We start from the raw sequence: 25,646 nt of genomic DNA, 5'->3' as shown, positions 1-25,646 counted from the left end.
TGATTTTAAAAGCGTCTGGCTTGTTATAAATATGCTGCTGTCCAGAATCAGCTGCTGGGGCTTCATATGCTGTTTCCATGCTGCCCTTTCACCCCACAGACAGCGGATTCTCTTCCTTGCCACCGCAGAATGTCAATAAGAGTCCAGCAGATTAGCATGCTGACGTCTGCCTCCTCGAGATTTCCCGCATGGCTTTACAGGGATTGATTTTAATCCTGCTTTGTATTTTGCCTGAGATTTAGTCTTTTAGCCCCATGTCAAATCCCCAGGAAGAAAAGGCATCTTTATCCAAAAGCATTTTATTATTTATGTCACAAGATACACACACTGACACACAGAATTGCACATACACCCTATACCGTGTACGCTGAATTAAGCATAGTATTCCTTTAATTTATTTATTTACCTATGGAAGGTGGAGCTGTGCGCACAACACAGTGCACATGTGAAGCCCAGAGGACAACCTGTGGGAATCGACTCTCTCCTTCCACCCTGCGGGTCCCTGGAACTGAATTAAAGCTGTCGGGGTTTCACAACAAATGCTGAGAATGGGTCTGTTGAGTTTATCTCACTGGGCCTAACTGTGGTTTCTGTTGAGATACATATTTGATATGGTCAGTTACATGATGAAATGGTATCGATTAAATAACTTTCCAAGTGTTTGACTTATATATTGGTTATAATTTGACTTATATATTGGTTATAATTGAGCAAATCAGGGTTGGTTAGAAGAAAAGAATCTGACACAGGAGAGAAGGAGAAGCTTCCTGCCAGCCTTTCTCCTCAATATCATCTAAGCACTGGGTGTTTTGTTATAGCAACAGGCCTGAGTGTTCCCATATATCCTGACAGAAAATTCATAGAAGACATCTTTCTTGTTTTTCTGAGAAATGTCTGCTAAGTTTTAAAATACATTTAGATGTCTCTTGTATGTGCTTAAAATACACCCAATCATTCAGTGGATGTAAGACTCTAATATCCTGTTGGAACAGAGCAGAACACTACTCCATGAGACCCAGCTGCATGCTGGATTCTTGGCTCTCCAAACTCTATCTTTACATAGGGAACTCTCAATGCCTATCAACAAACCTCCGGGGGGAAACATGACCCTGCAATTTACAAAGTTGAATGCTGTACAAGGGAACCTGTTAATGCCATTACTGTTTGTATAGTCAGGCCCATTTATATTAAAATTGCTTCTCAGAACCGGCCAGAACAGAAAGAACCAGACAGCCAGCTAAGCCGAGCCTCACACACTTTCCAGCCTGAGCCATCCAGAAAGTTCTTCCACTGCAGTGCTCAAATCTCTCAGCCTTGCCTATCCCCAAGCTCAATATACCTCCTTTCCAGAACAATACCTTGAGAGATGTAACAGTGAGCAATTTCCCCGACTCTATTTGGTATTTTGTTCTTCTTCACGATGTTTTTTTTTTTTTTTTGTACTTTAAATTGCTGTTATTTTGCTCATGTTATTATGTGTTTTAAGGGACACCTCGCCTCACCTGTTATGTAACAGGTGTTTGTTTAGAGCAAGCATTTAAATCGACTTTGCCTTTGAAAGTCTCTTTCCTCCCATTGCTCATGCAGTGCCTTGCCTATGGCATCTGCTCAGTAATGCACGAAGATTAAGTCGTTGACAGCTCAGCTTCTAGAGTGAAGATGCAAATGACTCACCAAATGGCATCCTTAGAAAGGATGCTCTCACCATTGCCTGCATCTTGGAGCCCCTTCGAGTGCTGGTCCTCCTTAAGATCAGGGCACCTGTCTTTACAGCGTGCACTGAGTCAAGTCAGATCCATATAATAGAATCGTGAATGATGCTGGAGAAAATGTACTCCTGCCCTGCGCAATACCATGGCCACTAGCCAACAGCAGCTAGTGAGCCCTTGAGTCGGTACTAGGAAAAATGAAAGGATGGCTATCTCTACAACCCTGTTTAATCTGAATAGCCACATTTGACTAGCAGCTGGTGGCACTGCATTGGAAAACAGCTCTGGAGCTGCTCTTGAGCTCAGAACAGCAGATGATATTCATACTGTGAAAAATAAAAACTGTACCTCAACTGGGATGGCAGGACCACAGTCTACCAAGCTAAAACTCGCATTGCTTTCTGAGCACATAGCCAAGCCTTAGCTCTACAGGCAAGGGAGTTTGCTTTGCTCACCCCGATCCTGGCCTTGTATTTGAATAAATATTAATCCATGATTTCTTACTATTGGGACTTCACCTTGTATTGAAGCATGGGTCACACGGGGTGCACCATGACTAACTTTTCAAGTACAGTATTATCTATTAAATAGATTATTCCAAGGTCTGATGGAGTGCCCACTTTGCTAGTATGGAAGTTGAATTGTCTTCTTTCTCTTAAATAATGTCTTAAGAGTCCGCTTGTCAGCTGGGCAGTGGTGGTGCACGCCTCTAATCCCAGCACTCAGAAGGCAGAGGCAGGTGAACCTCTTTGAGTTCAAGGCCTACAAGAGCTAGTTCCAGGATAGTTAGGACTGTTGTTACACAGAGAAACCCTGTCTCAAAAAAAAAAAAAACAATCAATCAACCAAACAAACAAATAAAAACAACAACAACAAAAGAATCTAATTGTCTTTCTGTAACCAGAACAAAAGCCCCCTCCTCTGTGAAGGAACTTCTAGCACTTTCTATATTCATAGACTGCCCTGCATTTAAACACAGACCTAAAACACTAGGACCTAAACACCTTATTCAACTTTTCCATACCTAAGCTTATTCTGCCCTCTCCCAATATAACTGCAAATAGAGTTTCTATCCCACTTGCTACCACATCCATTCAGTCCCAAAGAAACACACAGAGACTTGTATTAATTACAAACTGTTTGACCTATTAGTTTAGGCTTATTGTTAACTAGCTCTTACAACTTAAATTAGCCCATAATTTTTGTCTCTATTTAGCCATGTGACTTGGTACTTTTTCTCAGTGAGGCATTCTTATCTTGCTTCCTCTGCATCTGGCTTGTGACTAACTCTCTACTTCTCCTCTTCCCAGAATTCTCTTAGTCTGGTTGCCCCGGCTACAGGGGCCAATCCTGCCTAGCTACTGGGACCAGTCAGCATTTTATTAATCCAATATGAGTGACAAATCTTTACAGTGTACATGAGCATTCTCCCACAGCAACTAACCCACGTTCATCTTCTTCCTAACTGTGGGTAGCATGCCTGCTCAGTTCTCAGGATTTATAGACTGTGCAGAAGTTCCATTCAGCATAGGAGAGTTGGCCCTTGTTTTGCAGAATAGGCCCAGATAAACAATTAAATGCACCCTTTTAGGGAGGGGCTGTTATGAGTGTGAGGCTCTTGTTTCAGTCTGAGACAGAACTGATGCTCAGTAAATGTTAACTTTAGGATTATCCTCGCTATCATTAATTTTGTGAGAATCCATCTCACAAAAGAGAATGAGCTCATTAGCACGCCTTGTTCTCTTAAGCAATGGTGAAACTGTTCATGACGGTTAATTAGGGAAAATAATAGAATCGCTTCTGCTAAGGAGGGATTAGCTCATGTGTACATGAAAAGACCCTCCAGCACTCCAGCAGAAGTGAAAGAATGGGTTCTCTCTACTCACCACTACAAATAAACTTGAACATGCCTTTGTTCTTACATCTATAAGTAGATTGGCACGGATGTTGTTGTTGTTGTTGCTGTTGTTGTTGTTGTTGTTGCTGTTGCTGTTCTTGTTGTTATTGTTAAGGTTCCATTAGCTGAACAGAACCTGTTAAATGATTCAGCATCCCTTTACATTTTCATCTGGACACTGTAGGGTGGAGCTGTCAATACTTGGGATAAGATTAATCTGGAAATTTTATTATTAGCCAAGTATCACCTTTGCTGACTCCTCCTCTTATGCCTCTGTACTGCAACCCCCCAGCATGAGGTCCACATTTCCAAACTGTATTGGCGACTGACTGGTCCTCTGGATCACTATTCCACATGTCACATTAAACTCCTAAGTAAAGATTCCAGCACTGAGAAGAAGCTGCATTACTGAAAGAATGCACCAGAAGGGCTGGAGAGGTGGCTCAGAGCTTACAACTGTGTTTTATGATACAGAGATTTGAGTTTCATCCCCAGAACTCACAACCAAGTGTGACACCAGTTCTGGGGCATCTGATGCTCTGTTCTGGTCTCTACAGTTCAGAAAAGCTCTGGTAACTGTCATGACTACATGGCTTCATCTTTGGAAACTTTGATCACCTTGAATGATTTTGTTCACTATATAGTATCAAGAAGTGCCATATAATAATAATGCAGACTTCTTAAGCATAGGGAAAAATAGGACCCAGAATCTTTAAAGTCCTTTTCAAGCCTAAAACATCAGACGTCAGCAACCTGTCATTATGTCCTGATATGACAGAGCATGCCAACAGAATCAGGCTAACTCATGTTGAATTGTAATACCTCCATGCAGCTTTGGTCCACTTCCAAGGAAACCAGGGTGTAGTGCCTGCCAGTCAATCATTCTGATTTCTACCCTGACATCTTGACAGGTTTTTATTTATAGGTTTCAAGCAAGTAATCCCTTCTGGGGTTCTGACCTTCAGAAAGGTTCCCCTCAGATTTTCAACATGATGTGAGAGTTTCCCACTGGCACAAGGAAACTAAATTTTTTATAAAAAGTCAATGAGTTATAATTATAAAAATATAGACTGGCCTTCATTAATGTGTCAAATTTTACTAGCCCAATTTTAAATTAATTTTTGTGATATAAAATGTATTCACTTACTGTGTAGAGCATGATGTTTGAAGTGTATGCAGATTACAGACTGACAAAATCTATCTTATTAGGATACATAATCTCAAGTAACTATGAATTTTGTTTTCATTCTTTGCAATGCTAGGGGTGGAACTTACAGATGTTTGCAAATTAGACAAATGCTGGACCACCAAGCTACAGCCTTCACCTCACTTGTAAGGGGTGGGATTGGGAGATCGTCTCCCTCAGCTCTGCCGGAATCTGGTCTGACTTCTTCTTGTACAGGTCTCACGCAGGCAGCCACAGCTACTATAAGTCTCTGAGTGTGCCCACTATATCATGGGCAGAAGGCAATGTTTTCAATATTGCTTTTCTTTCTTTAATTTTTTTCTTTATTCTTGAGAATTTCAAACATCTATCCAATGAAATATGATCATATTTAAGCCAGTTTTCTCCTACAGTTTCACACACCCTTCCGACTCCACATGTTTGTTTATTTTTAGCAAAGCACTAAGTCCAGTAAGAGCTGCCCTTCTTCGTGACTGTGGGACATGCACTGAAATGTGGGGATCCTGTCAGTGGCCCCTCCTCAGAGAACAGCAGTTATTGCACCCCCAGCAATGTCAATGGACACCTTTGTATTTTTCTGAATTCACTTAGGAAAAAAATGAGCATGTTGCCTTTCAGCCGATCTCTCCCTGGAATTCTACACAGCTGTAAGAAAGCCCGTGTCTCTCCCGGGATTTCTGTGCCTACATTGTTCTCAGCTGTCCACACAACTGCAGGCGACAACATTGCCCACTTCCTCCCACTAAATAACAGGTATCAACTTTGTCTAGTGAAAACCAAAAACAATAATTTCACATTGTCCCTACTCCTACAAACAAGTCTCCGGATTCCACTCACCTGCTGGAAACCCCTTGGTCTTCTGGCTTCTTCCACGCAGCCTCTCGCCAACACTCATTTCATTGTTTACAGGATACTTCCAGGATCCTGCTTGGTGTGCGTTAATCTATCGAATTACAAGGCACCTTAAAACATAATGGTTTTTAAACATAGCTTATTTTGCCCATAGATCTATATAATTTGCAAAGGACTGTATAGTGAATGAATGCCATCTCTCCTGCATGTGGCTTTGACTGGTGTGACTGGACTGACCTGAGGTCCAGTCTCTAGTACTGCATCTCAGGGGACAGGCAGGTGACACCTGTTATACATGTGACTTCTTCTGAACTCCATGAAGGAACTCACAGCGTGACGGCTGTAAGAACAGAAGTTCCAGGAGACATGCTGCCTGTTTTTTAAGACTTGGCCTACACACAGATCTGTCTCACTATTTTCCATATCTTGATCACAGTCCTCCATATCCATGGTAAGAAAGCATTATCCTCCAATGAGTGGTTTGTATGTAAAGCCACCAGTAACTTTGCCCTGTAGTGTAGCTGTGTACCCAAGGAAGGGAAGAGACTTGTGAACACCTTTCTCATCTCTAGTTGGTTAGAGCATGAAGCCATTTAAATCTTCATTTATTTAAATCAACATTCTATCAAGTGCTCAACATTTACTTTCTTAGCTGTTTGGGACACCCCAAATTAACATACCTACATATTTGGTATCTGTTAACTTGGCATCATGAGATTATGCCAAACCCTACATGGACAAAAGAGGAAAGGGTAAACAAGTCCCTTAAGCCTCTTCCATACAGGAATGAATTGTGTTTATGAGGGTTCTACCCTAACAATGTAATCACCTCCATAAGGCCCCACTTTTAAAAATATTAATTAATTAACTAATTAATTAATTGTATCTGTGCTGGCACGCACACACCACTGTGCTTGTGCAGAGGTCGCAGACAACTTTCAGGAGTCAGCTGTCTCCTTCCACACGAGTTCTGTGGATGGAATGCAGGGTACTAGAGACTCCACATAGCATAGGAAGTGTGAAACCTCAGGTGTCTGGAAAGTTCTCACCACACCCTCCCGGGCGCTTAGACATGATCCAACATGGAAACATCTTTTCTCCAGGGAGTGCTGTACAGGAAATCTCCGTGTTGAACCTAAAAGTGGATCCTACATGTATTTGCCATGCTTCCATTTCTCTGTGACTATAAGACTGCAAACCAATAACAGAGGGGAAGCTAAGGACACACAAGCACTACTGCTGTTTGCCCCCCCAGCTCCCAGTTTGGGAAATAGGACACTGTAACATGAGGGCCGGCTTGTTGGGGTTTCTGTCCCGCCCGGTACCCCACAGCCGGCAATTCCCAAAGAAAATAACACGGAATCTACATTAGGTTATAAACTGATTGGCACATTAGCTCAGGCATCTTGTTAACCCTTGTAACTTATATTAACCCATTATTATTATCTATGGTAGCCATATGGCTTGGTACCTTTTTCAGCTGTCAGCTTACATGTTGCCTCTTCAGTGGTCTGCACAGGAATGGCAGAGGAACCTCCCTGCTTCCCAGAATTCTCCTGTTCTCATTGCATCACCTCTACTTCCTGTCTGGTTTTCCAGCCTATACTGCCTGCCTGGCCAATCAGCGTTTTATTAAAATATGATTGACAGAATACAGACAATTCTCCCGCATCAGGACACCCTGTGGCTGGTGCAACAGGATTAAAGGGTAGCGGGAGCCAATGGGATGACTCAGCAGACTCGGGGTCAGCGCCTCTACCTGCTTTAAACTGCAGAAACCTAAAGCTCTTTTCATGTTATACCAACCACAGTCGTCTCTAATTCATTGTGCTTACAACTATCACTCCTCTCCGTGCGGACTAGTTTCATGTCAGCTTGACAAAAGCTAGAGAGCTGAGCGGAGGGAACCAAATGAAAAACTGCCTCCATAAGATCCACCTGTAGACGAGGCTGTAGAGCATTTTCTTAATTAACAATAGGAGTGGGAGAGCCCAGCCCACTGTGGGTGGTATCACCCCTGGTCTGGTGGTCCTGGGTCCTATCAGAAAGCAGGCTGAGCAAACAGACCATGAAGAGTTGCAAGCCAGTCAGTAAGCAATATTCTCCTTGGCCTCTGTATCAGTGGCTGCTTCCAGGTTCCTATGCTGTCTGAGTTCCTGCCCTTTGAAGATGAAGACTAAGTGAAGTCAACCCTTTGTTCCCCATGTTGCTTTTGGTCATCTTGTTTCATCCCAGTAAAAGAAACTCTAAGATGTTTCTTAAAAAAAACTGATACTTTACATATTTTTATCGTATATGTGTGAGTGCCTTGTCTACATATATGTCTACCACATAAAGACATTGTCCTAGGAGGCCAAAAGAGGCCATTGGATCCCCGGGAACAGACATTTGTGAGACACCATGTGGGTGCTGGGAACTGAACCCAGATCCTCTGCAAAAGCAGCTCCAGTCCTCTTAACCACTAAGCCATCTCAGCAGCCCCTGTTTGGTCATTTTGTTGTTCTCAGTCATCAGAAGTGCACAATTTGAGGATGTCTGTGATTGTACTTAATGTGTATTCATCTGAAAAGTAAAGTTTCATACAAAGATTGTAAGTAACATGCAGGCAGCTATGTATGTGTGTTTGCTACATAAATCGTCAGCAAGATGTGCTGCTTCCTCTCACAGACAGGGACGTATGTGTATTTGGAATCTTGTCAGGCACAAAGGTAAAGCCAAAGACTTTTGTTGTCATGATAGAATGCAAAATCTAGCAAATGTCTGGCTGACTCTGGTGTTCAGAGATTGTGTCACACATTCTCTCTAAATGGGTTTTTTTTTTGCCTGACTTAAGTTACTAGTTAGTGGTGGATTCTTCCTACGAACATAAAGACATCCTAGAACAGTGCTGTGTAGGTAAGTCCAGGTTCCTAGAAATAGTTTTGGTATTTTCTGACTTAACAGGCCCACCACAAGGGCTGCAAGAGCTGTAGCCCAGCGTGCACCCAGGTGATGGTGATACAGCTGACCAGTGCTTCAGGCTTAGAGAAGCATCGGCCGACAGCGGTTCCTAATGCAGGTTCATTTCACAACTCAAGATGTTTAAGATTCCTTGCATGGAAGGGGAAAACGTGGTACATTTACACAATGAAATACTATATAGCAGAAAAAAATATCGACATCTTGAATTTTGCAGGCAAATGGATGGAGCTAGAAAACATCATTTTGAGTGAAGTAACCCAGACACAGAAAGACAACTATCACTTGTACTCACTTATAAGTGGTTTTTAAAAAGAAAGCAAAGAAAACCAGCCCACAAATCACAATCCCAGAGAATTTAGACAACAATGAGGACCCTAAGAGAGGCATACATGGATCTAATCTACATGGGAAGTAGAAAAAGACAAGATCTCCTGAGTAAATTGGGAGCATGGGAACCTTGGGGGAGGATAGAGGGGGAGGAGAGAGGCAGGGAGGGGAGCAGAGGAAAATATAGAGCTCAATAAAAATCAAAAAAAAAAGATTCCTTGCACAGGATATGACTCATAGTTTCCCAAAACATGTCTCATGTGGATGTTAAATTGCATCTTTGACACAGGTGGGGAGAGTCAGAATGTTGACTCTATACAAGAAGGGCCACAGGTTTGGCTGTGGTGAAGGGAAATATATTTTCTCAACAGACTGCTAAAGGCTACTGAAGCATATGCTCAATCCGGTAAAGGGAGTCCAGATCTCCTGCTTCATTAAGCATAGCTGCCCACCTCTCTCCCTTCACGGGCAGAGTTTAAGTGATTTACCACGTGCCAGTAAAATCCAGGCAATGAGAAAAGCATCCTTGACAGTGGCATCACAGATCAATAGCAGCAGGAACCTTTGAAGTAGATCAAAGGTGAAGATGTTGAAAGTGGTCTAAGTAAGGTGGTGGTCGTGCCACAGGCCAAAGGAGAGAAGTAAAGGCAACAGGGCTGTCTTTCAGAGGAGACGCTGCTTACAGGGCTTTAGGATCCTACAGGGGACTTCTCATAGCCAGCACTGAGAGCAACTTCAATAACATCCTCAGGATGCTTTCTCTCCAGGTGAAGGGAAAGAAAAGGATTTTTTAAGAAAAGTGATTCTGGGCACCATGACAGTAAAAAAGCTTCTGTTTTCTGGGATTTTCATTTTTACCTTTTCACTTGGAAAATGTTCAATATCTACAATTTTGTTCAAATGACAGATAAACTTGAATGAACAGCTTTTGCTATTGGTCCACAGCATACTTCTGCTATTGCTGTTTTTATGTATATGTATATATATATATACATATATATATAAATGTGTGTGTATATACATATATATGTAAGCATATATACATATATGTGTAAGCGTATGCACACACATCATATACATATACATACACACACACACATATATATATATATTAACCTTTTGTCAATTTTAGCTGTGCTATGAACTTTGAAAATAAACATTTACCATGTTGAGCTTGTAGAAATTAACAACCACATTGGCCTAGAAATATCAAACTTGATCTTTCCCCCATCTGTACAGGAGTAATGCACTATTAGCTATATAAGGTCTTACCTACGTGAGTTTGATTGCAGAAAGTCAAAAATATTCTTGAATGAAAAAGACTGATGTTACTGTTTATCAGCAACTCTCAAAATGCCCAATTGTCCTAGTAAGAAATACCTTCATCTGCCTTTTGTGTGCTGGCAAATAAAATATGACTGCCTTCTACCATCTTCAGCAAGTTTTAGAAAGAAAAGTGATAACACTCTTCAAAACATTGAATTCATAAGGTATAGTTTTCTAGCTTTTCTGATCTTATGTGACCCCAGGTGACCCTTTGTAAATGACCCCAGGAAGATGCAGAAATCACAGTAGATGCTGTCTGTGCGGCTATTTCCAGAACCAAAGTGTGGTAGAGAACAAGGGAAATGTTCCGCCCTGTGGGATCAGCCAAGAACTGCTGAGTGGCACTGAGAACAAAATTTTCCTTGAGTTCTACATTGACTTTAACTTTGGCATCGTCTCCTCTTTTGTATTATTGTCTGTGGGGAAGTTTCCTTGTTTTCACTTGAAATGCAAGAGTCTGGATTCTAGTCTGTCTCCGAGCTGACCGAGAGCGGGCCCTGTACTTCTCTGTTGTGCTTGACTAAGAGACTCAGACCAGGTTAAAACACCTCAACTACTCCTTCCTGACCTTGCTTTTCTGCTCCTAGACAGAGGCCCCCCTCAGGGTATTTCCTTATCTTGCTGCATTGCTCAAACCAGAATAAGAGATTCGTGTCATTTTGCTCAAGTGTATTTAGTCTTTTCAGTTTGCCAAGATGAGTGATCTCAATGCCGTTATAGTTGTGTCGTTCTGATGTCATTCTGTTTGGGGCAACAGAGTGGGGAGTCTATGAAAAGCTGAGAGTGGAACCTGGAACCTCCTGGATCTCCCCATAGAGTCCAGATCCAGATTCACATGACCCTCAAAGCTGTGCAGAATTAATTCAGCATTAGCAGGAAAAGCAAATGAAAAGACTCTGGCAATATGAACAGTACAAATTAGTTGGTTAAACAGAGTGTGGAAGTTAAGTGGGAACATTCTAAAATTTAGGAGAAAAAAGCCAAATGGGGATAAACTAGCCCTTGGCCATGCTTATCACTCTCAAGCTGCAGATGTGTGCTCAACAGCCACGATGGTCAAGAACTCAGAACAGATGCAGGGATTTCTCCAGTAACTTTGGCACCAATGACTTTGTTTACTGAAAGATTTCCTTATGATGTGAAACTCAGAATAATTAGTCTGATAATTTTAGCATACAGTAGTTGTTGTTTTATCTACAAACTATATAACTAAGACCTTAAGTTAATGCTAAGAAGGAACCAGAAAGGCCTAACATTTTCATGTGTTACCTATGTTCTTTGGTTTATTTTATAGATAAGAACAGGAAGTAGATATTATGTTAGCCCTCAGTTCCCATATTGTTAGGATGTTGAAATGATAAGCCCTTAATATTTGGAAATAGTTTAAGACCATGTAAACCATGAAAACACGGGGTTGAAATTCAGTTCTTTCTATAAATAGTAAGTAAATCAGCCATGATCACTTCATTTAGTCAAAGACTCACTGGCAAACAGGGAAGTTGGAAAACCTCGCCCAGAGTGACCACGGGAAAGCCCTGTGTTGATAACAGAAGACATTAGTAGAGGAAAAGTGTGGCTGAGAACCCACTAGTAGGAGTGGATTGCTCCTGTGGCTGCTTTGAAGAGCATATATGGCTTTCTCTGGTCTTGATTTGGGAACACAGGAAAATTCTCTGAGGCGCGTCAGTCCCTGCCACAGAAGCTGTGGTTTAGCCCTCTAGATTGCCGCAGTCCACGGGCCGGAATTCTGTTGCATGTGGACTAGGCATTGCGTGTTCAGTCTTCAAGACTGGCAGGTGTTTTATTGTAATGTGATGAGTTGAGAAGATCTCTCTTGTCCAGCTTTTGAGGACAGAAGAGATAATGGTCAGGAAGGGAGAGTTAGCATGTCTGCAACAGGAAAGCCAGAAGGCTGTTTCCACAGATGCCAGGACTGCCAGAGGTTGCCTTGGAGATTGGAGGATACTCAAGAGATCCTCACCTTCAGTCCAGTCTAAATGTAGACCTGGATAAATGCTCTCCTTTTTCCTAGCCAATAAACTGCCCACCTCGGTCTTCACGGGGATCTTAGATTCCCGAGTGTCTGAAACTTCTGTCCTATTTCATAAGCCAATTAGAGAGTTCCTATTTTTAACCTGCAAAGTGCTGGAACTAAGATTTCTTTGTCAGAAGTTTGAGGAGTTAAATAACCACCTCAGCATGAGGGTAAGTGGCAAGCACATTATAAAAACAGCTACACGTGAATGGTTTTCAATTTTCTCTTCCGATCTTTTTATTGCATATTGAAGCTTATTTCTTTCTTATTTTTATATTGTTTTACTCCTTTCGCTGTCCAGGTCTTTCACAGTCTCAGCATAGCTATTACTTGTTACCAAAGCCTTTCATGGTTGCTTACCTGTCTTGAATGAGGGCCATATCGGTCACCATTCTTTCACATGCACACATATAAGCACACAAATTCTATATGTTTTATCTGGAGACACATCAGCTTCGTCTTACATTCCAGAGCCATTCACCTGATTTCTTCTCTTCCATCCCATTGCCAAGCTAAATGAACTCTGCGGCTGTATTTTCACTTAAGTGAAAATGGTAATGAGGGGATGACTCATTGGAACATAGATAAGTTATATGTCTTGGTAAATATTAGCAAATAAACACAAAGAGCCATTCACTGCAGGATGACTGAAATTCTGGTCCCAAAAGAAGACGTGATGACTAGACGCAGAACAGACTAAACTGTGCCACATCTGATACACAGTTTACATCAGAGCATCAGAGTTTTCTTGAGCCACAAACTGAGGCTTCAGATAATTCTGGACATAGCAAAATGCCTTAGAAAGAGTAGTCATAGATGCCGTGTGTCTCACTTACTTGTATTCTTGAGTGGAACTTATATCTCCCTTTATATTTTCTGCCTAAATCCAACAAATGAATGTAAAATGAGCACTCTAAGAAGGATATTCAGTAAAATAAATAATAAGAATAATTTACCTGCATGTTGGAAAGAATTTTGTATATTGAAAATGAAATTTATATATAAAACATTCACCATTGGTCAGGCAGTAGTAGTGTATGCCTTTTATCCCAACACTCAGGAGGCAAAGGCAGGCAGAACTTTGTGAGTTCGAGGCCAGCCTGGTCTACAGAGTGAATTCCAGGACAGGCTCCAAAGCTACACAGAGAAACCCTCTCTGGGCGGGGCGTGGCGGGGGAATACCATCACTATTGTACTCCCTAACCTTAAAGTGAGTTCAGACCATCCCAGGTCACAGTCTGCCTTCTAGAGGTGATCTTTAAAGAATTCAGACAGTATGTAGAACTGCGAAGAAATTAAAGATGGTTTAAGTAAAAGAAGAAAAAGGTAGATTTACGAAAATGAAGCTTTGTCAGATAGAGTTGTGGTCAGGACCAGGGTCAAAGACGAAGCATGTGGCAGGTGCTAGTTGGAGAAGCTTTCCTTCTGTAGTGTTTTATAGCCAGACAGCTTTGAGTTTCTTAACCTATTACATCGTGACTTAGGACAACATACTTAGGCTTGATAAATACCCGCACCCACACACACACCTTTATACACATAAGCTTGGGTCTCTGTCTGTGGAAAAGGCCACATTAAAGGGATAGTTTCCATAACAATTCCTAAGGTTGTAGGCTTGCAGCATTCAGAGAGAGAGGAGTGGCCTACATTCCAGAGCCAAATGAGAGGCTGCTGGCAGTTATGCCCTAAACAAATGTAAGACTAGGATGAGGAGGCTGGCTGCTGACTCTTCCTACTCAGTGAAGAAAGAAAACCTGAGCTCAATGGCTTGACCTCCCCCTGATCTACACATGTTTTTAGAATTGCTCCTCTGATCTCTGGTGGACAGGACAGTACACACAACTGCAGCCCTCCCTTTAACGTCTCTTTTGCCTGGCTTGCCTTGTGAACAGAGTAAGAAGCAGGATGTCCCTCGGGAGGACCAGGGACCGACCACCAAGAACCTGGACTTCTGGCCACAGCTGATCACACTGATGGTCACTATTATTGATGAGGACAAAACTGCCTACACCCCTGTTCTCAATCAGTAAGTACACTGCATATACGAGTTGGCAGTCTTCGTTCTAACATTAGAAATGCATTACCTGGATTTATGTGCTACCTACATTCTAATGAAGGTGAAGGCAAAAGCTTTCCTGTGTCCTCTTTTTTGTACCATCTTAACAATGGAACGTATCCAGACTTACTGTGCAAAACTGGGTTGTTCACTTTTATTGTCTTTGTTGCCCAACGCAGCCTCAATCATAATTTATGTTAGGTTATCAATTGATTTAAAATTGCAAGTGCAAGAAAAATGAAGTGTTTCAGTTCCACCTGACACTCTGTCCAAGCAGCTATCAACTGCAATTATCAACTGCAATAGTTCCCCAGCTAGGGATTGGGCCTTGGTAGCTGGTAGCTCTTCTCTATACCATGCTGGAATTTTTAACGACCTTGATCATGTGCAGGCCTATGCAAGTAGTCATTGCTGCTGTAAGTTCACGTGTGCCACACTCATGGCATGTCAACAGATGGTGTTTCAAGGTGCCTCTTCACATCCTCTGGCTCTTACCACCCTTCTGGCCTCTCTTCCATGATCCCTTAGCCGTGGGACTTGTGGGTGATATACATGTTCATCTCCAGCTAAGCTCTTAACGGTGGCATTCTCAGCACTTGGAGTAATACAACTCTACACTAACCACTACCCCTTCAGCAAGAACTGGGTCTGACCAAGGTTGGGGGCAGCACAAGCCTATGGATATAAACACAGACATTTAGAAGGCATTTGGCAACATGACCATGTAGAAAAACAACAGTAGGCTCTCCCCTAGGGTACTAACCATGTCTGTAATACCAGGCACGAAATCCCCATTGTGGGAACAGGCCTCCAGTCCAATCAGGAGAGTCTTGCCACTGTTGCACCATGTGGGCACATCTTGTCTGGAGGATTGGTGTTGTAGTCTGCAGGGTGCAGTGTAGAAAGAGACTGCACATGTTTTTCCCAGCTGCCCAGACCCAAATAAACACACAAAAACTATATTAATTACAACACTGTTTATCCAATGACTCAGGCATATCCCTAGCTAGCTCTTACATCTTAAATTAACCCATTTTTATTAATCTGTGTATCACCACAAGGCTGTGGCTTACCGCTAAAGTTCCGGAATCCTCCTTCAGCAGCTACATAGCATCTCCCTGACTCCACCTACTCTCTCTATATATCTCTTTCAGCATAGCTATATTCTGCATGCCATAGGCCAAAGCAACTTCATTAGCCAGTAAAAGCAACACATATACAGAAGGACATCCCACATCAGTGCAGTGTTAGATACATCCATTGATGTGGTTTTTTTCTCCCCCAGTAGCTTACACAGCATCCCTCCCAGCACTAGGAAAACTTGTCGGCAGGAGGAGTTTCCTGGTCAGGTCAAGATTTATTTCTCTGTGTTCTGCAACTAAAGTGTGTGATGTCTTCAACAAAAGAATCTTGCCATCTATTAATAATTCATCTCTCTCATGCCTCAGATTCTCCTATTTCTGAACAAAGTAACCTGATCTTTTATGTGTAATAGCTAGAGTACCTGCTTTCCCTATACACTGTTTCCTCTTTGTTCTCTAGACCTCACCCTTGTTCTCATCTTGTTTCTTTCTAACGCCAGAAGATTCTGAAAATTTCCTACTGTCGAGAATTGGCTTCTTAATTCTCCTCTGTGAGAATGCCAGACTCAGAATCCACAACTAGCCCTTATCTCAGCTTTCAGTGTGGGCCAGCCATTTAGCTCCTGGCCAGTTAGATTTTGTTGTTGTTGTTGTTGCTGCTGTTATTGTTGTTGTTGATTTGACACAAGCTAGAGTCATCAGGGAAGAGGGACTCTCAATTGAGGAAATGCCTCCATTGGGTTGGCCTATAGGCAAGTCTGCAGGGCATTTTATTGATTACTTACTGCCGTGGGAGGACCCAGACCACTGTGGGTGCACCACCCTGAGAAGGTGCTTCTCAGTTATGTAAGAAAGTAGGCTCAGACACCCAGGAAAAGCAAGGTAGGGAACAGCATTCCTCTATGGCCTCTGCTTGAGTTCCTACCTCAGCTTCCCTCAGTGATGAACTACGATGCTGACATGTCAGCCCAGTAAACCCCATCCTCCCTACATTGCTTTTAGCCATGGTATTTTATCTGAGCAATAAAAGACAAGCAGGAAATATAACACATGCCAGAGTGAAAATATAATTTAGTTTTGTTCTGCATTGACTGTGTAGTAGAGAGTACCCAATGTCAGAAATGAAATCAATTTTAAAACAGTCAATTGTATGTGTGTGTGTGTGTGTGTGTGTGTGTGTGTGTGTGTGTGCGTGCACGTGTGTGCAGTATGTTCCTTTAATGTTTTTCAGAGTGAGGAATAACCCAGTATATTCCTTTTAAGTCATATATTCTAAAAGATTGCATTTGCTCTGGTGGGAAAGCCTCAGTGGAAGCTGCTTTGATCCAGAACTGACATGTTGTTCTGTTTTGAGACTAGTGTTCAATGTGTTAAAGCTCCTGGCTTCTGTATTCACACGTGGCTTTGTGAAATTACTTTTTACATGAAAAATCATTATGAACATGGTCGTGATATTAAAAAGAACAGATAACCACACAATAAAACATGTCTCCATCACTTCAATTTAATAATCATTAAATTTTGTTACTTTTTTTTTCTCATATGCTCTTGAGTTTTTGTTTTCTGGCTGAATCACCTTCAGCTAATCTCAGACATCAAGCAATTCCATTTTTCTGTATGTCAGCACCCACCTCGAGAAGTTGTGGCAGTTTTGGTCCCACAAAAGTAGCGCACCACAGCCAGGACAGCAGCATCAACGTCCAAGTCTAACAGAAACCCCATCCTGTAGACAGCTGTTCCTGATTGTCTTATACAATGTCCTTCTTTGTGGGGCATCCATGGTTTGTTTCAGTCAGGATGTAAGTTAAGGCCATACATTATATATGGTCATAATAGGTCACTGTGTCTTTGATTCTGGTTAAGTGTTATTTTTGTTTCCTTCTATTACATTATGGAGAAAACTACATGTCTGTCAGATGTCAGCTGATGCTAAAACATCAGCCCACACATGTGACTGCCAGTTGTACAGAGTGTGGCCTACTCCTCCTTAAAGAACACAGTTTTCTTCAGATGTGCTTTGCACCTCACAGCAGAACTCCAAACTTAATGGGTTCTAATTTTGTCTGCTATGACTAATGAATCCAAATTATCAAATTTGCCAGATTATGTTTTCCTGATTCGACTAAGATACTTTTGAAATAATAAATTGGTTTGTTAAATTGATATGTCTCAAAAGACTCGAGGTTTAAAACATTTATGCTCTGTATTAATTGCTACAAATTAAAAAGAGGAGGCAGACTGTAATGGAGGAATGAATTGCTTCCTTCATTAAACAGCCCTATTATAAATTATCAATTAAGTTAAACTGAAAATGCTTCACTGAAAATGCAGTAGTGTCCTTAACATGAGAGAATTTAATCTTCAGGTTAAGCTAAGAAGAGACACTTAAATATGTAATATACATATATATATATATATATATATATATATATATATATATATATATGATGTACCATGTAAGTTTAGATTTAAGTTTTGAATATATGCATAATAGCTTCTACATAGTAAGGTTAGTGTTCTGGTTTCATTTCAGTGGCTTTGATAAGATGCCCTGGAAGTAAGCAGCTGAGTGAAGAAAGGGATGTATTTTCCCTTACAATTTCAGGTTCTAGTCCTTGAGAGTGACTGAACTTCAAAGGTTGGTCACACCATCCCCAGCCAAGAGCAGAGAGAAATTAAAGTGTGTCTATTCACTGACTTGCTCATTGGTGCTCAACTTGATTTCTCTGCTGTTATTAAACAGCTCAGGAAGCCTAATCCAGGAAATGACACTTCCCATTCCAGACTAGGTCTTTCCATATCAGTTAAAATAGTCATTCATAGACCTGCCAACAGACTAACCCAATGTAGATGGTCCCTCACTGAAACTCTCCTCCAAGGTGATAATAGCTTGATTCGAGCCACTATTAATGCCAACACTTTCCTCCAGTCCTGTTTCTGTTACGGTTTGGGGACTGTTTCTAATTAGCATATGAATGGTTGGTATGCCATCTGAGAGTTCAGAAGTCTTAAAATCTTTTGACTCCTGAGTACAAAAAAAATTTCCTCTACAATTCACTTTATTGCTATTAATTTTATTATCATCATCTTATTTTTCTTGAAGACAACAAAGCGAATATAAAAATAACTTCAATTTACTTTCTGCAATAATTATTTTTCTCATTAAGAACCAATAGATAATAATATTTTTCTTTATGTCTCATTCTGGCTAGGATTTTACTCCCAACAGCAGCAAATGCTTGTTGACTGCTCATGATGAACGAGTGAGTCTGCAAAACATTGGTATAAAATCTCATTTAACCCTCACAATGGCCCTCGAGAAGCTCACATGTTACATAGTTGTTATCAACCCCATTTGGCAGATGAGGCAATGGACTTAAAGAGACCAGTCATTACTCTACTGGATAAATTAGTTAAGCTTCGGAGGAAAACTCAAATCTCTTCTTTTGGGTCATGCTGAGATTAGCCACAGGATTTGACGGCTATTATTTGATAAAGAAAATAAGCCAGAAATGTGTTAAACTGGAAATGTCTAGATCCCATCACTATTCCAATAAAGACAGAAATAATCAACCGCAGAGCGTATTGGAAGAAAAAATTCTGCCTTTAAATATCATTCCTCAGTTCTGTAAATGCAGGGTAAATTCAACACTATAAAATTTGAAGCCAAAGCAAGATATTCTCCAAGTCTATAAAGGAAACAAACAAAAAGAAGCATTGTGGGCTTGTGATTGTTTTCTGACCTCTGAAGAGTTTGAGACTGAGGCTGGAGAGATGGCTCAGTGGTTAAGAGTACCTGCTGCTCATCTAAAGAACCTAAGTTAGGTTCCCAACATCCTCATCTGGAGGTTCAAAACTATCTGCAACTCCAGCTCTAGGCAACTTAATGCCCTCTTCTGACCCTATGGGGCACTGCACTCATGGGTACCTATTCACACAGAGACAACAAACATATAAAATAATAAAAACAAATATTTAGTACTAAAATCGAAACTTAAAAATTTTTTCCAAGAGAACAGAGCCATTGGCAAAACCTGTGAGAGAAGCGGACTGGCTCTTCTCAGAAAGAATGGCTTACATTTTCCATCTGTCTTATTTTGTTTATAATTACGTATTTTTCTTCCTTTTCTTCCCAAGATAGGAAAAAGCAGCAAAATTACTTTTGGAAACTATAAGCTTGCATTAATCACAGGCTACGTATACTTTGGCTCTTAAGGTTTGTTCCAGGAAATTCCTATGTATGGTCATGGTGATACTTTGTGGTAGAGAGATGCTAATGTCAGGGAGAGAGAAGCACCGGAAGGATGTGTCGCTTTCTTATGCTTTTCTGAGTTCTCCTCTGGGGTCTCTGCAAGAGAACAGGTTGAGAAGAGTAAACTATATAAATGTAGTTATAGAATTTGCTATAGTACATGGAAGAATTCGCTGTGAAGGACAGTGCAGTGGTTAGACCTGGATATCTCCGGGGTAGAGGCGAGCAGAGTCATGGAGGAATGTCATTGAGCAGTAGCAGGAACGTGAGAGCGTAGTTGCCTGAGAGAGACAGCAAGTCTTCTTCTTGGCTTATGTGTCTCCCGAGAAATAAATGCCCCTTCTCTCTGAGTATAGGGATGGCCCCTCTCACCTGTCACACGAGAGTCTTTCAGCCGATTCCCAGAGCAGAGGAAGTCCTTCTTATGTGATGACATTTCCCAAACTGCTTTCTCTTAAAATATTCAATGCAAGGAAGGAAGAGATGATAGCTCAGCACTCACCACTCTTCTAGAGAACCCAGGTTCCATTCTCAGCCAGCACCCATTCCTGATGGTTCACAAGTGCCTGGAGCTCTGGATCCAGGGGATTTGGCACCCTTTTTGGCCTCAACAACTCTCACACACAGAGCATGCACACACTGTGTATGCATGCAGGCACACACACATTTGGAAAAAAATATTTGATATAGCAAGTTGTCATATTTGGGTGTAGCATGTTCCAAATCCAAAAGAAATGTTTTTGTAATTCTAGACAAAAATTGAGAGATGTTATTCTCAGTAGGAACCTAAAGGTAATACCATAAAACAGAGGTAGAAACTTCAAGCCCATGTCAGGAAGAAACTGTGGAATTACCCATTTAAAACATTACCACCAACGGTTCTGTCTTCCCTCCTTGATAGCTGTTTATTATTCCACTGTGTCATGTAATGTGAGGGTGATGGAGCCAGAAGGCAGGAGTCCAGGGTGCAGAACAAAGAAGGGTGCAGTGTGGAAGCTCAGGTGTCTGCCCTGTGTAAGAAGCAAAGGCCTTGAGAGTAACAGGAAGCAGCTATGACACGTGCTAACAAATTGTTATAGCTTGTAGTCTGAAACAATGTAATTCAGCATCATTTTAATTTAAATGTCTTGAAATGTTGATAGAGTATGTTATACTTCTTTTCCCATATTGTTAGATTTTTGTGATTTTTTTTTCTTTAAGTATTGTAACATGGTGGCCTGCTTGTTGGGGTTTCTGTCTCGCCAGGTTCCTGCAATCAAGTTCCAAAGAAAATCACACAGAGTTCTATATTGATGATAAACTGATTGTCCCATTAGCTTAGGCTTCTTATTAACTCTTATAACTTGTATTAACCCATTATTCTTATCTATGTTAGCCACATGGCTCAATACCTTTTTCAGTGGGGCAGGTCACATCCTGCTTCTTCGGTGTCTGGACAGGACTCAGGAGTAAGCTTCCTTCTTCCCAGAATTCTCCTGTTCTCATTGCCCTGCCTCTACTTCTTGCCTGGCTACTGGCCAATCAGTGTTTATTTAAAACATAATTGACAGAATACAATTGTCCCACACCAAAGTATATTTTATCTGTAATTATGGCGGGGATGCACATGTGCGTACAGTACCCACAGAAGCCTGAAGAGGGTGTTACATTCCCTGGAGCTGGAGTTATAGCTGGTTATGAGCCACCTGATGCAAGTTCTGGGAGCTTGAACTCTGGTCCTCCTTAAGAGCAGTGCTCATTCTTAACTACTGAGCCTTCTCCCCACCCTTGTTTTGTTTGTTTGTTTGTTTGCCTGCCTTCTCTCCAGCCTTGGTTGTTTTTGGTTGGTTGGTTGGTTTGGGTTGGGGTTTTTTGTTTTTTCTTTTTAAATTACTTGCTCTCTAAGTAACTGAACCATCTGACTCAGACCGTGTCTTTTCATACTGATATTACCAGCTTACTTGTTATGTAGTGTGTGTGTTTATCCAGTGTAGCTCTATTTTAAATGGCAGTTCCATTTACACTGCATTTGCCAGGCTGCAGATTCAACAGTGTCCGTCAGCTCCCTTAAGCCGTTTTTTTAAAAAGATTGGAACTAAGCCTTGCCAGTTTGCATACCACTGTGAAAACCCTGAGAAGTCACAGTTGATTTCTAGATTCTCTTTTTGAAGTTTTCTGATTCAAACTTCTAGATTAAAGACAATATTTTTTGAAGTCATTTGGGGAGTCTGTTCTGTGAACACTGCAGCTGCTATGCATAGTTTCTTCCTTAGCACAGATAGCTCATCCTCCCTCCATCTAAACTACAAATGGCCAGACCAGGGTGCTCTGCATCCTAAACTACAAATGGCCAGACCAGGGTGCTCTGCATCCTAAACTGTGAATGATCATAACCAGGATGCTCTGTGTCCTAAACTATGAATGGACATAGCCAGGCTGCTTTGTATCGTAAACTATGAATGGTCATAACCAGGGTGCTCTGCATTCTAAGCTCTAATTTACGTTTGTGGCTGCAATGACAATCTTAATTGTCATTGTGTTTCTACACATCGTGTCCTCATAGGAGTAGAAAACAAGGTGAAAAAAAACTCTGAGAAAACCTGGTTCGCTCTGCTCAGACTCTTTGCCCCTAGCTCCACAGGGCCTTCTCCTCTTCTGTTGATTTCTAACCTCAATATTGTGCAGTTTACATTGCATGGATGTTATATACAGACTCCTAGATTTATACCTAGATGCTTAACACTGTTGTTGCTATTGTAGATGATATTCTAATTTAGATTGCCAATGGCTTGTTGTTAGTGTATACAAATTCATGATTTTATAATGTGGTCTTTTTTTATAGTGGCTTTTTATAGTGATAGGCTAAGCACTTCCGATGTAGAAATTTTATTTTTATTTTCTTAGGGATGTTGTTGTTTGTTCTTAGTTTTAAGACAGAGTCTTACTGTATTAGCCCAGGCTGCTCTGGATTTGCAGCACTTTATGGCTCATGCCAAGTGGCCAAATGGCTTGTTGGTAGCACCTGGAGCATTCCTTATGCAGGGTGTCATGGTATTTACAAATACAGCCTTCTCTCCTCCCTTCCAGTCTTTATGCCTCTTCTTTCTCCTGCTTCTTTTGCAGAATTTCAGAACTTCAGTGATACTTACCAGAAAAACTGAGAATAATGTCATTGCTCAGATTATGACCTTACTGTGTGACCATTAAGCATGAGGTCCACAGGTTTTGTTGTTTGGTTTCTTGAGACACCATCTTTCTCTTTAGATCAGATTTGCCTTGAACTTGATTTTAGCTCAGGCTAGTCTCCAACTCACATTCCTTCTGTCTCTGTGCTCAAGTGCTGAGATTATAGAATTGTATCACCATGCCCAGGAACATGGTGATAAAATTCACTTCAATTTTAGTTTTCAGAAAATGTTTACTATACATGGATGGATGTTGGAGTTTGCCATATGCTTCTTACATTCGGTGCAATAACCATCTATTTTTTTCCTTTCAGTCCATTGGTTGGCAAATTGAATTGTTCAGTTTGGGAATGAATGTTGAACTAACCTTGCACTTTCACAATAAACCTTGTTGATGGCAATCTTTTGTCTTGTGTGTATTGTAAAGTTGGCTATGCTGGGTGCTGGAGAGATGTTCTGTGATTGGAAGCTCTTGCTGCTCTTGCAGAAGACCAGACTTTGATTCCCAGCATCCTCATTGGGCAGCTCACAACTGTTGTAACTCCAGCTCCAGGGACGTTAGCACCCTCTTCTGGCCTCTGTGGGACCTGCACACACATGTACACTCACACACATAGATACACACAGATACATAATTGAAAGCAAAAATAAATCTTTAAAAACCATTGAATTCAGCTTTTTATTGGGGTTGCATGAAGTGATGTATATGAGAGATATTAATTTTTAGTTTTATTTTTGTCCTTTTTGTTCAGATACTATGACCTGATATTCTCTTACTTAAGTTCAAATTTAAACAATGAAAACAAAATATATATAATTATCCACATCACATAGACATCCCAGGGAATCCCTGGGCTCTGCCTCTTTGGTGCCAATATAGTAACGTCTATTTGACCACTCTTTTCTTTGCCACTTATACAACCCCACCCCACGCTTCTTAAAGTCAGCAGAAAGAAATTGCATAATGAAAATATACGTGTGTGTATGAGCTGTGTCAGGGATGTTACTGCTTTTGATACACTAAAATGGTGTCTTCTGTTTTAGGTTTCCTCAAGAACTCAACATGGGAAAGATAAGTGCAGAAATCATGTGGTCTCTCTTTGCTCTCGACATGAAATATGCTCTAGAGGGTAAGTCCATTGCCTAGAAGAAGTGTAAAGTAAAATATAGACTACTATATTTAGCTTAATTTTAAAGCATATTACGAAATGGTAGAAGATAAAGGTCGCAAAATATTTAAAAGTTCTAAAGAACACATTTTTTTTCACCAGTTGAAAAAGCCCAAGTTGCAATGTTCTAGTATGTTTTCTACCTGAAGAGATGTGCAGGGACAGAGATGTTCTGTGGAAAATTTTCCCTAAAGTGAGTCACACCTGAGGATGGGAGAACAGTACTGTCCCTGCTATTTGTCTCCATAGACTTGGAAACAGCACCTCCAGACAGATGTGGTTAAAGGATGGCCAGCACTAACACAGAGTCAATAGGAAGATTTTCACCAAGAGCTCTACCTCAGCAAGCACAAATCAAACAGCGGGGAGTCAGAGGAAACAACCTTAGGTTAACTACGTCTATACAGGTTGTTTGAGCATCCTTCTACACATAAAGGTTGTGATGGAACCATCAACCAAGCAGCCGTGCTTGAACATAAAACCTAGTAGAAACCTTCTTGAGATATAGTCAGCAAGTGTACAGTGAGCCAGGGGACACCGAGTGTGAGGACATTCCGTGTGAGGCGGGACAAAAGGGTAATAGCTGCGGCCCTTTCTTGAGCAAGACTACGAAGCAGAGTTACAAGCACTGCTGTAGGCAGACGATTACCATATGGCAAGGACAGAACAATAGCAATGGAGATCTGGGAATGAGTCTCCTAAAGCAGACTTGAGTTAGAGACACCACAGCTTTCAAGGAGCTGTCAGTAAAGAACATTTCTTTCGCAAAGACCTGCATAAGAAATAGGAACAAAAAACCTTGAGGTAAAGGACAAAAGAGAAATGAAGTCAACGGAGATAGATTTGAGAAAAGAAAAGTCAGTGCCTAGCAAGAGGTAAGTTTAGAGACTGATGGGGGAGAGTTACAGGGCCCAGAGGGCCATACAAGAGACTTGACTATGCTAAGAGGAATGCCAAGAGATTATCTTATTCAGATGTACAACTTAGAAACGTATTTAACCATTTTCTAAGACTGGCTGATGCAGTAGGACCAGCTCAGAGTCCATGCTCCTGGAACCTCTGCTTTTCAGCTTTGGTAAAGCATAATGTGATGCCATCAAAATGAATACTCTAGATAAACAAATGAGATACATCATGGTTTATAATTTGGTTTTCTGATAAATCAAGATCTGCCATCTACAACCAGAGAGCTTAATCTAATCTTTAAAATTATCCTAGCACTGTTCACAGGTGCGGATGAATGAGGTCTTTCTTTGCTAACATGTGACTGACCCGTCTGGTTCTCTCATCTCTCCTTCCCCCAGTTAAACACTTTGCAACTCTCTGTGATCTGAAAGCATTCACAAGAATAAGACAGCAGCCAGCAGTGTACCAAGCACCTAAGACTCCCCAGGCAGCCTCTGCTTCCATGGTCTATTCCTTGCACTCTTCAGCCCTCCCTTGGACATCTATTTTAAAGTCCACAGTAGAATTCTCAGACCCCTCTGTCCAAACTTGTTCTTTCTCCATCCATCCTTCCTGTAGCTCTTGGCACAGCATTCATCTAGTGACCTAAGCTAATCGAGTAAAGTCAGCACTGATTCCTTCATGACCAAAACTCATTCTCCACTGTGACTGTCCTCATGACTGG

General features: G+C 41.2%; 1 protein-coding gene across 4 annotated transcripts in view; it reads left to right on the top strand.

Moving 5' to 3' along the window:
- Unc13c (unc-13 homolog C) overlaps window positions 1–25,646 on the top strand; it is a 445,873-nt gene that overhangs the window by 277,516 nt on the left and 142,711 nt on the right. For all 4 annotated transcript variants that reach the window (XM_087905372.1, XM_087905373.1, XM_087905375.1 and 1 more), the window contains 2 exons: window positions 14,186–14,319; window positions 23,892–23,977. In XM_087905372.1, coding sequence (XP_087761498.1) covers window positions 14,186–14,319; window positions 23,892–23,977 — 220 coding nt within the window. The remainder of the gene's footprint in view (window positions 1–14,185; window positions 14,320–23,891; window positions 23,978–25,646) is intronic.

The sequence above is a fragment of the Myodes glareolus genome, chromosome 4 (genome assembly GCF_982192425.1).
Source record: "Myodes glareolus chromosome 4, mMyoGla1.1, whole genome shotgun sequence".
Taxonomy (NCBI): Eukaryota; Metazoa; Chordata; class Mammalia; order Rodentia; family Cricetidae; genus Myodes; species Myodes glareolus.
Note: the sequence above shows the minus strand (reverse complement) of the source record. Positions and strands in the feature narration are given on the sequence as shown.